The 12,600-nt window shown below is 33.3% G+C and overlaps 2 protein-coding genes across 2 annotated transcripts; both read right to left on the bottom strand.

Moving 5' to 3' along the window:
* Positions 1-942: 942 nt before the first annotated feature.
* On the bottom strand, positions 943-3,789 carry LOC146957886 (RING-H2 finger protein ATL66-like). Its single transcript, XM_085739556.1, has 3 exons — positions 3,431-3,789; positions 3,217-3,314; positions 943-1,742 (listed from the first exon to the last, which is right to left on the bottom strand). The coding sequence occupies exons 1-3, from the start codon at positions 3,590-3,592 to the stop codon at positions 1,328-1,330; spliced, it is 675 nt and encodes a 224-aa protein (XP_085595682.1). The 5' UTR covers positions 3,593-3,789; the 3' UTR covers positions 943-1,327.
* Positions 3,790-6,927: 3,138 nt separating this feature from the next.
* On the bottom strand, positions 6,928-11,931 carry LOC146957887 (transcriptional regulator ATRX). The gene is made up of 5 exons (XM_085739557.1): positions 11,707-11,931; positions 10,982-11,102; positions 10,454-10,884; positions 9,135-9,453; positions 6,928-8,249 (listed from the first exon to the last, which is right to left on the bottom strand). The coding sequence occupies exons 1-5, from the start codon at positions 11,745-11,747 to the stop codon at positions 7,182-7,184; spliced, it is 1,980 nt and encodes a 659-aa protein (XP_085595683.1). The 5' UTR covers positions 11,748-11,931; the 3' UTR covers positions 6,928-7,181.
* Between the last annotated feature and the right edge of the window lie 669 nt (positions 11,932-12,600).

Here is a 12,600-nt window from a genome sequence, read left to right on the forward strand (position 1 = left end):
ATAGACATTGGAGACACGAGATGAACTTTGAGTCATCCCTATCTATTGTGCTCAAACTCAAGCATCCCACATCATATAAATCACAAAAAGAGTAACTACGCAGCATCAACAACATAATAGATAGATAGATAGATAGATTAGAGAGTTAAAATCACCAAAACTAGGAGGCTTTGGGACCATAGCAGAATTAAAGGCAAGTGAAAATCTACAAAACCGAGAGTGAAAATCTACATAATACAGAGAAATTGGCATACACTTTAATGTACGTGTACACAAACAAACAATGAAACCGGCGTTTTAAAAACCGAATCGATGAATCAGTTGAACCATGAATCAACACTGCCTACGGTTCGAATATTTGAACAGTACAATCGCAGTTTTGTCTCGGTTTAAACCATTTAAAACAATTGAATCACGAACCAAAAGTCTCTTCACTTTGATGTCCAGTTCAGTTTTTAAAATATTGAATGAACACACAAGACTTTGCAGAACGGGAAATCAGGGAGGGAAATGAAAGTAAAGAAGACATTACATAGCAAAGACAAAAGAAAAGCATAAACGTGAAAATTTTATCACAATCAATGGAGAAATGGAGGCGTTTAATGGTTTTGACTCTTCTATTACCAAGTAAAGTGAGATATCTCAACCATTACTTTGCTTTACCCCATGCATTTGCTTACTTTTTTGTATTTGATAAAACCATGTATTTGCTCACTTTACATGAGTTGGATCACCTTTTTAATCCTTCTTCTGCTAGTACTCTGCCGTTCCCTAATGACAAACAAACAAGTGGACTCTAGGGTGCACATATAATATTTTGGCAACAAACCAAGGACTACAATCATTGCCTTTTCTTTCAAAAACAAGAATAAATTATAAATAAAAACAAATGAACAAAAGAAGGGTAGCAATCACTAAGAACCTTGCTAGGACAACAGTGTATCACAAAAAATGGATAAATTGTTGGAGAGAAAGACATGATACATTAATGGCAATGTGTGAATCTGAATTGCATTAATACAATGGTCTGCAGGGGGAAGACAGCTGTAGCTCCGGCTACCACAACTAATTCTAGTCTTTAACAGCAATTACAGCTAGGAAAATGAGAGATAGAGAGTTTCCAGTCCTAGCTATTGCTGAAGATCAAGAAAAGAACAAAGGCGGAGACAGCAAAGGGCAGCCCCGTGCGAGGGGCAAAATTTCTTTGCTATATATACAGTAAAAAAAAGAAAAGAAAATGAGCATCTTTCAACATGCTAATACATTTCACTCCAATTTTGGAACATGAACTTTACTCAATTAGTGATTTGAAAGGAACCGATCAAACCTATAAATTTGATGGGCTCTCTACATGCTTCTTCTCTTCATCTTTAATGAAATCACCCTGACTTAAGGAGGTGATGCTGTCCATATCAACTGCTCCACCACCCTCAGATGGAAACTGATCCTCTTGAATAGGGTTCGCCCCACGGTTATCAGGGGTTCTTGTCAATAATCCATTATCGGCCATTATACAGTGATAATGATGAGTGTCAAAAGACTCCATCCCATAATGGGAGCTATATACAGGTTGCATTGATCGCGTTGTCTCAGAAAATTCACGCAATGATACTCGGCAAACAGGACAAGTGGCATTCTGCTGCAGCCATAAGTCTATGCAGGCCATATGGAAGGAGTGTCCGCAATGGGGGAGGATACGCAGTGTATCTTCATCTTGGTACTCTGAGAGACAGACTGTGCATCTGCAAATACAACAAAATTGAATGTTCGTACCGTGAAGAAATATCTGAATGAGAAGTATATGCCAAAAATTATTTGAGAATACTCCAATACCTAAATGCTAAAGCACGACCCACAATTACGTTACTGAAATTTTAAACTACATATAAAAAACACTTCATATTTGACAGGTATTGATAAGTTATCACTATTGTTAGATGTGAATTAGATGATAATTATACAAGTAATCACTATTGTTAGAAGTGAATTAGATGGTAATTATACAAACAAAGATAGGGGATTAGAGGAAAGCCAGCTTGTCTTCGGAGAAAAGGGGCCTTTAGGCACGTGCAGACCCTCCAAATTCTGCAAAGTTCGATCCTTGCAACTGGGATGAAGAATTACACAAAATAATGGGGCTTGACCACTTCTCCAGCTATACCAAATTACCAGTATAACAATCAAGGTTGGAATAATTCTTCTTTTATTAATTTAGGAGAATGATAGGCAAAGGTACTTATAACAAGCACAAATTTCCTTGAGATCTCATGAGGTTTGCATAAGTTGTTATATCACCCAACTGCTTGTGTCATAATGTACGGCAGGTTATTACGAATGGAGTATGCATAAGTTGTAATATCACCCTACTACTTGTGTCATAATGTACGGCAGGTTATTACAAATGGAGTATGCATATTTAGAAAGAAAATAAAATGGATTTTGACTATGTAGGGATTGGAAAACCATTTAAGGGTTGAGGGTTATTAGCTATGGTAAAATGGCCAAAACAACCTATAGTATACATACACAGGTTCACAGGAGATGATAGCACAGCCTAACCACGACACCGGCAAATATTAGTCCTAAGCCAATGAGTCATCATATATCAAGGGTTCATTTTTGGAATAGCTTATCTAGCCTTGTCTTATAACATAAGCACTTGCAAAAACAACTTATGGCACGTCCATAAGTAGTTTCCAGCTTATCTCAATAAACTCTTATTATAACATCTTACAAGTTACAACTTATATGAAAATAATTTAACCTTACTTTATTACCAATGATTATTCGATTATAGGAATAGACTACAGACAAACACTTAATTAAGTTGTTTAACTTCACCAATATGCACCTAAAGTATATCACATTACAAATTCTCTAGCAAGATAGACGCATTTTAAAATTAAAGAACATGAGAACAGGCATGCCATCAAAACCCACAAGAATAAATGGCCATATTACATAACCCTTATAAGCCTCAACTGTATTTCATTATCAAAAAAATCATGTTAACATCTTCATTACAAACACCTATCCCTACAGTTTTTTTTGTTTAGCTTAACCACCGAATCCGGAACAAACTACATTATAACATTTTGCTAAGGAAGTGTTATATCGCGATTAATTAACTGATTAACAGTGATTTTTTCTACTTGCTCCTAACTGTTTCAACTCATTGATCATGCAAAAATTAAGGAAATAAATAAATGAACATACTGAGAATTTTCTTCAGCTGCAAAAAACTTGTCACTGTACTTCTTAACTGGAAATTTAGCTACATCAATGCGTTCAAGACCTTGACAACCACGTTCCATCTGCACAAAAGAAAAATACCGAATACCCAAATCATAAATAAATAAATAAATAAAAATTACATTTTTAATGTGAAAAACTATACAAAAACGAAAAAAAAATGGTTGTTTTTACCTACCAAGCTGAGATTGGATCTAGAAGCAATGAGAAAGGATCTTCTTCTATTGGCATTCATGTGAATTCTTGCACAAATGAGTCTTGTGCATACGAAAACAATGAACATTGTGCTAACAGCAAAACCAATCACAGTCATCACCAAATTAATCCCAGTCGAAATCATTGTGAAAAATTGAAACTTTCCCAAAATTTGAAGATGCAAGAATAGAAAGATTGAGAAAGTGAATTATGAAAGAGGGTTGGTGAATTGGGAGTGTTGTGATATTATGAGAGTGAGGATTGAATTTGAAACCCTAGAAGAAGGTATGGACATGGTTGGAGAAGGATTGCGTTTACTTGATTTGAGGGTGTGTTGATGATAAAGATTTTTGAGATCTACGAAATCTAGGTGCTATATATGATATCATGATGTGTTATTACTTTGAAGTGAAAGATTCACTCTCTCTAGATTATACTAGCTTCGTTTAAGGTTTATACACGATTATTAAGAAAATAATTGATTGTGTTGATTTTGATGGTAAAATTTGTTTTATTTAGTAAAACACTCTTATTAATTATAGTTAGTGGAGTAGTTAAATCGGGTGAAATTCAATAAATAAGGGTATAATAATGGAAAAATAATAAGGGTTAATTAAGTAAATGGTCCCTATAAATATTCAGAATTTTGTTTTTAGTCCCTACAAAATAAAATCACACTTTTTAGTCCCTATAAAATTTTCCATCAACATTTTTAGTCCCTATAAAATTTTCCAACAGTATTTTTAGTCCCTATAAAATTTTTCATCAGCATTTTTAGTTCCTAAAATGCTTAAGGAAAATGTCACAGGGACTAAAAAGTGTGATTTTATTTTGTAGGGACTAAAAACAAAACTGTGAATATTTATAGGGACTAAAAACTTAATTAAATGCTGCATTGATATTCTAAAGTGACAATTATTTTGAGAAAAAGAAAAAATGGTAAAGAGACAATTATTGTGAGACGGAGGGAGTAACACTCATTTCTATATTTGTAAACTCTTGTATAAATAAAATTATCTTTATATTCTTACATGCATTAATAATTTCTTTATGAAAATATCTCTATTAAAAAAAGGAATTTTGACCTCTTAATTAAGTGGTCCATGATTTGATCTTAGAATCTTGCATATGAAGAAATTTTGGTTGGAGCAGAGAGTTTCCCTTATGAACCTATAGAATTTTTAATGTAAATTGGTATTATAGAAATGAGAAATGATATTTGTATAATTATTTTCTTACAATTTTGGTGACAATTTTTCTCTCTCTCTCCTATTTATATTGTATTTTTAATTTCTCTCTTTATTGTTTTGGATTTCGCACCACTACCTACTTTTCTTTGTATATATTTTTGGTTGTCATATAAGTTATCACACAAAATATTGTTCAAATAACATCTCTCTATAGAAATTTTGTATCAACATTATGATAACAAAAAAAGTAAATGACTTTTTATCTTCAATTATATCATTAAATACAAAGGTAATTATGTAAAAGTAACTTTTAAAAAAAGTGTAAAAGTAATATATTTTTTTAGAAACTTATAGTTATAACCATCTTTCTTAATATATGTAACATTTGTAAGAATCTTATGGAAAGAAATGGAGGGAGTAGTAGAAATAATTTTAACGTGTTGTTTAAAAAGATGTGTAAGTATAAATAGTCATAAACAAGTAAAATAGTGGTTTAGTAAAAAAAAAAAATAGTAATAGAATGGTAAATAGAAAGGCAGAAATGCCTAAATTACAACCAACACCACCTTTTGAGCCTCTATCAAAATTACACTTAAAACAATATGTTATCATGAGGAATCCAATTTTAGACTAGATGGAGGATGATACACCGCCTCAAAAAAGAATAGAATTTTAAAACCTTATATAGAAAATTTTATATGGCTTTGGAGTTTGATGCAGACACGTTGGATGACACTAGTAAGTAAATTTTGTGGTTGAATGTGATTAGGCACCTGTTTTTCAAATTTCAAATTATTATGACATCCCCAATTAAGCCAAAATTTGACTTGTGAACTCCAATTTCTATCAAAGATAGATAACAAACAAAGTTACATGACAACCAAGAAAGGTCCAGAGAACGATCAAAGGTTGAGGAAAATGAATACCACCACTTAAAAAGCAAAAGAACACTCACATAAGAGATGGTGATTGGTGAGTAGTTGCATAGGTCTGATGACGACGTAAACTATAATAAGATACCATTAAATATATTTTTTTTGAGGGAAAGATACCATTAAATATGTAAAATATAATACCAATATTAAATATGTTCTTGTATGTTTGCTTACGAATAAAAGCTTATCATATATCTATAAACATAAAATAAAAAAATAAAAAGATAAGTTTTTTTTTACAAAAGGTTTATTATGCCTACATTTTATTTTTACTCTTAGAGAACAACACTCATGAAATTCTCACTATGTTATCATGTTTATCGGGGTTGTAAAAAAATACATTTAAAAACATGCTATAACATGTTCCCTGAGATTGCATTGTACTGAATCTGAAAACATTGTACTCAAAATCGTATGTTTATTATTTTTAAAATTTTAAAATAACTTTTTAATACAAACTTTTCATTTTATTCCTTAACAAGTGCCCTGAAATTACATGTTAATAAGACCCTTAAAAAAAAAAATATATATATATATATATATATATATATATATATATATATATATATATATATATATAAGTTTGTGGATTTGCGTATTATAATATTTGGAAAATGCTAATTATTATACATTTTTTATAATATTTGGAAAATGCTAATTATTATACATTTTTTAACTTCTGCATTTTGTAAGTATTATAACAGCCAAACCCACACAACTAGATAGTGAAAATGCGATGTTGATAACACTGAAGTGATTTTGTAAGGAGAAAATGCATTATAATAAATGAATCAGTTATTTCAAGAAATGGATCACTTGCATATTTTGAGAAAGAGTAGTGATATTTTAACAACCATTTGGTACAACCTTTGAGACAACTTTGTTGTTCTCACTTCTCATTGGTCAAAAACAATAGAGAGAGAAAAAGGAATAGAGAGAATAAAATCATAATATGAGTATGAGAGAGAAAGTTGTACAAAAGTTGTATCAAAATGGTTGTCCAAGTATCATTTCTCATTGAGAAAAAGTTGGCAATGCAAATTAAACCTTATTTATTGCCATGACATCATCTGGCACTACCTCATAGTAATTTTCAAAAGAAAATATGTATGAAATTGATGATGGCGGTGATGGTGAGTATAAACTTAACAACACTATCAATAACATGGGTCATGTAAACTTGTGCCCTAAGGGCACATGTTAAGGAACCTAAAAAGAGCAACTTTGCATTGGAAATCATAATATTTTGACTTTTAAAAAGTTGAATACACGACTTTTGATACGTATAATTCTATAATAAATTCTTTAACATGTGCCCTTGAGGGCACAAGTTAACATTTGCCCAATAACAAATATAGGAAATATACACAGAACTAGATATATGACAGAGAAAGTTTTCACTGCCAGAGAGTGTGGCATGCAATATGCACGGTCAATACAAATATAGGATATTTATTGTCATGTAAATAAATATCATCACAACAAAACTAGCGAGAATACATAGAATCACTTGCAAGGTACATATATGATACATGACAACAACACCATCACTTCAACACTATAGGCGAAGCTGCTATCAAACTAATGGAACTATATACACGGTTCATCTTCAATGGTCACCATGAAATGAGAAGCGATCAGCAAGCGGAACCTCAACTGTTCTACTTGAATAGGGTCTTGAAAGTTCACCACCAAACGGCGTCTGCGGTGATGTAACTTGATAGGAAGGATTGATGGGAAACGAGGGATACACGGGTTTACCAGAATAGGGTGGGCCTCCTCTGTTCAAAAAAGGATCAGAAGGGGACTTTTTAGAATCAAATATCGGACTGTTTTCCAAGTATCGGGTCGCATGAGATTGATCTTCTGCAAATAAGCTCATTGTTGTGCCGTAATAAGGGTTCGTAACAAATTGACCATCAGAACTTCTAGATATGCCTCTAGTATTATTATGATAAAAGTTCGAACCAAATCCACCAGTTGAATGAACACCAAATCTAGAAGTTGCTTCTTCAGCAGCGAAATCTGTTGGTAGTCTGAAGAGACCAGAAAGTCCAACAGGAATGTCAAATCTACCCTCATTTTTACTGACAAAAGCAGACGGTTTAATAGCTTTACTGCTTTCTACCAGTGGCAACTTAGTAAGCTCCTGTTGCAAGGATATCCTAGCTTGTTTCAGGGATTCAAGTACCCCATTGAACTCATGGGATTGTTCCCGAAAAACTAATGCATAGAGGTCATTTTTATTTTTTGAAGCATCATTTTGGTGCAGACCACCTTGACCATCAGTTGGAAAGAAATAAGAAGGCTCAGAATCAGGGTAACGACGGCCACGTGGACTATGATGTTTCATCTCAGAAGACTGATACTGACGGTTTACTGGGTTCTCATTTTGGTTTCCATTAAGCAGTGAATGTGACTTTTCTTGTCCAAGTAAATTGGAAGTGTGGAAAGTTGTGCTGTTCTGGTTGTTGTAACCTCTTGTGTCGTCATATGATTTTGACATAACATCACTGGCCTCAGATTTCAATATTTCTTCAGGTGAGTAGACACCTCCGGGCTCTGATCTATGCTCTTGAGCCTCTGATGTGACCACCTTAGAAGAGTATGGAATCTGATCCTTGCTTTCCTCTTTATCCTCAGTCATATCTGAGTGATTCCCCGGATCACATGAATCCTGGATAGTTTATGACACAAATCAAAGTTGAGACTTCAAGTAATTCTAAATGGGACAGAAGAGCAGTAGAGAATCTATTTGAATAATAAAATAAGGCAAAACTGCACCAAATGTCCTTTAACTTAATATCAGGTTTCAAACGTGTCCTTAATCTTCTTCTTTTTCCGTGTCAAGTTAGACACGTATGTTTAAAATCATCAACAATGTTGGACCAAATTTCGTTTTTCATCTGCATATGTCACCAAAAGTCTTGCTTGACAATTTTGCAATGTAAATTACATCTTCAATTCATTGAGATAATATATAAATTACATCATAATGATTGTTCAATATCTAATTGATCAAAATGAACACTATATTGTTTAGTTTTTATCTAAGTGTGTGACGTCATGGTTGTCGACGAGGGTCTAATTGTGGTGCTGAGTGGTGAAACATTCTTTATAGTATATCAATTAATGATCAAGTACACAAATTTACAACAGAAGTAGACTAAGAATAAAAGATGGTTCAATGGTGTAAACATTTAGAAAGATAAAAGAATAATTTGACACGGAAAAAAGAAAAAAAAACTTGCTTGAAACTTTAAATTAGGTAAGTTAAAGGACCCTGGTACAGTTTTGCCTAAAATCAATTGATGCAAAAATCATATATGAAGATACTGTTGCATATCTGCTACTAAATTAAAACAGTAAAATTTAAGATCATACGAAAACTCTTGTCTGCTTTTCCTAATGAAAGGAGCAACTTCTTGAAATTTAACATCAAATCATATGAAGCCTAAAATCACATTTGAACGTTCCTACCAATGCCATACATGCAACAATTAAACAACAACGGGTTTTAAGAAAAAACACTGTGAATATGATAAGTCCAGGAGAAGCATACCGGTGTTGTGCTGTTATTCTCTCTAAATTTTTCTTCCCATTGTCTTTGAGCCTTCTCCATTGCTTCAAACCGGTCAATAAGTTGGGCTTGGTGTTCAAGTGCCTTTTCCATGTCCCCCTCTCTTCCATATCCATCTACATGGCGATTTTTGTGACCTAGGTTCGGCTCTGATTGATCCTCCTCTGGAACCTTAGATTCTATTCTCGGAATGTTAGACCCACCAACTGAACTATTCGGATATCCTTCAGAAGAGAAAACAAATTCATTTTCATGGCAGTTATCCTTGACAGACTTGCCTTTGGGTTCCTCCACCATTGACCTGAGAAAACTCAAACCATATATTTATTAAGTTCATAAGCAATCAGGAAGATAAGTGAGCAAAGAGAACAATAAATAAATGTAAATTACATTTGGGGGGTTATGCATATCTTACCAGATTATAAAAATTTCACGCTTTCCTTTACAAGATTATAAAAATTTAATGCTTTTCATTACAAGCTTAATTTTTATTAATATTGATCCAGCTTCATATTTTTAATTGAACCAATGATATTCTGAAAGACACTTCCTTAAAGGTATAAAATGAAACAGAGTCATCAACATATATACCAAGAGGAAGGTCAACCATATTATATCAAAATAAACGTGTTCAAACAATATGGAGGTTGCTACGTGTATGAGAGGTTTCAGCAAACCTTCTTTTCATTCAGATTTTATTGTATAGCAACAAAAAGGGGCATAACCTTGACACTCAAGAGGCCCTAAACTTACTCCCCTTAAAAACAGAAATTATCGTAGCATTTCAACTGGAAAAAGAAAAAAAAATCAATAGCCCTTATGTGTGTGGTACACTGATTACTGAAGGATACCGGTGTACGCTTCATTTGTTGCACAAATCAAAATATTGTTTACTCTCAAGAGTGTCATTGGTCTCTTATATACATAATTAAAGATAAAATTGAAATCTATTAGAACATCATCATTAGTGGTCTCTCTAATAAAAATGCCCTGATTGATTGTATTCTCCGTGCCTGTGTTACTCGTGAATAAGAGTTATTTAATCATTTTGTTTAACTTGTACTTTCAGGATAATTTACATGATAAAATAAAAGAATTTCAATGAAACATATTTTAAAATTGGATTGTATATATTTAATTAAATATCGACTACTTACTGTCCATAGCAAGTCAAACAAAGCTAATAAGCGTCGTAAATAAACTTAAGCAAATATTCAAAGTAGAGTTAGAACATGTTAACATTACTGAACTGACACACCAAATGCGCATAATAAATTAGAGGGAAAATGTTATACTCTTACCTGTTTTGTCTATGCCTTATCTTGCGACATGACTTTCCTTGGTGATGCTTTGGAGAAGAACTGGCAGATGAAAAACTGTTTTGCCTTTTCATATTAGAAGTCTTGTATTTTTCAAGAGAACGGGGAGAATGATGACGTCCTTTCCAAGACAAACTTCTATTGGATACTTGTGTAGAATCCATACGAGAATCATACAGTTCATCTGACCCATGCTGTCTCCCGTTCGAGCTCATATACCTGTCACCCTCTTTTGAAGACTCGTTACTATTACCAGATTCACATGGATTGTCAAGGTCTGAACCTGAATCCAATTCTTCAGATAGATCACTTATCCCTTGATCCTCCAAAATGGCTAGAACTTCTGCTGTGGCCTTCTCAGCCATCTTCCTCTGAAGAGTCACCGTCCTAAGCTGTTCTTCCAATTCCACAACCTGATAAATTTGTCGGGAAATTGAAGTTAAAGAAAAATATTAAGAAAGATCACAAAATTTTGATTCCACTAACTAGAAAACGTAAACTTTAACATACCCTTTTTTCCAGTTCATCAGTTCTTTGTCTAGCACTTCTTGAGATTGACCTTTCGGAAAGCAACCTTGCCCGTAGGAACTCAATAGTCATTGCAGTGGAGTCCTCCATGCCCGAAGTAACCCTAAAGGACACACATGTTTAATTAATGTAGCTCAATTGAAGATCTATCACAGAAGGAAAAAAAAAAATCTAATACCAATACAAGCCTATTAACAGAAAAAGAAAGAAAAAAAACCTAAATAATTACCATTCAATTATCAATTTCAAGGTAGGTAAAATCGTTAAGGAGACATTAAGTCGTCGTAACACTAATTGTAAGATTATACAAAATTCATAATTCTATAAATTCATAAACATGCATATAAAAATGGCATGAGACAAAAAAAAAACCTTAAATTACAATTGAAATACTTGTGTAAAATTTAAATCATAAGCGTAGCTCGCATAATAGAATTATAACTTGGAAATACTTATGTAATCAAATCACTAACACTCGTATAACAGCAGCATAAACACTTGAAATACTTAGGTAATTTAAACGTTAAATCAAACAGCAACTAAAGTTGCCTTCTGTAAATCCACCACCACGACTATAATCGTAGAATCGTTTCAAAGAAATTGTAAGATTTTAACTATATGAGCAGAAGTAAAGTATGAGTAACCATGATAAGTAGCAGGTAAAAGTGAGAAATTAAAGAAAGTGTGAAGTGAAATGATTGAATAACCTGTGATCTGGTGGATCGAGCACGGGGTTTTGCATGATCATCAAGGAATTTCCAAGTCCAGCTAGTTAGAAGAATTCAGCAGAAGCCGAATTGAGAAATTGGTGATGGTGAATATGAAGGAATTCAACTATGAGTGTGATTTGAGTGGGAAGAAGAAGAAGAAGAAGAAAGAGAGAAGACGGGTTTGGTTGTTGTTGTTGTTGGGTCATCTGTGAAGTGAAACTTCTCTCTTTCTTTCGATTCAGACTGACATCATTTACCCAACCGACCCCACCTTCTTACATTCTCATTCATTTCTCCTCTCAATTAAGTCATTTTATTTTAACTAGCATGGACACCCGTGCCAAGCACGGGCTAGAATGTCGTTATATTTGATGGAGGGAATATTGTGATGTATCAGGTGTTACTTAAAATTTTAGATGGAGTTTTGGTTGTATCATTATCACTTGTGTGGTTTCTCTTTATCCAAATTGTCGATCTACATCAACGTAGGCTCCCACAGAAAGCCCAACGGTGGTATCACATCCGGGTTCGACGTTGTGGGGGATCGAGAGTTGTTCTTGGTGGTGGACTACAGACACAAAGATCCTAACACTTAATGGAGAGATGTTAATGTCTCAAGTGTGAGTTAAAATTCCGTATTGCATGCAAGAGTAGATGTGAGAAACATATAAGTGAAATGACTCATATACATAATGCCTTAAGACTTTGAAAGAAGATAGGATGTGAATCTCACTTCTGTGATTGATCTTAGCTTAATTTGATAATACAATCCATTGTAGGATCCTAGCCTAATGTGATGATTTGTTTCGTTATTTTTTGAGTGTCATTTGTTTAATTTTTCATCTTAAATTTTAGTTTTTGAATGTGATTAGCTTTCATGCACAAAAAAAA

Source organism: Medicago sativa, chromosome 1 (assembly GCF_051527215.1).
Source record: "Medicago sativa cultivar Bolivia chromosome 1, Bolivia_mono, whole genome shotgun sequence".
NCBI lineage: Eukaryota > Viridiplantae > Streptophyta > Magnoliopsida > Fabales > Fabaceae > Medicago > Medicago sativa.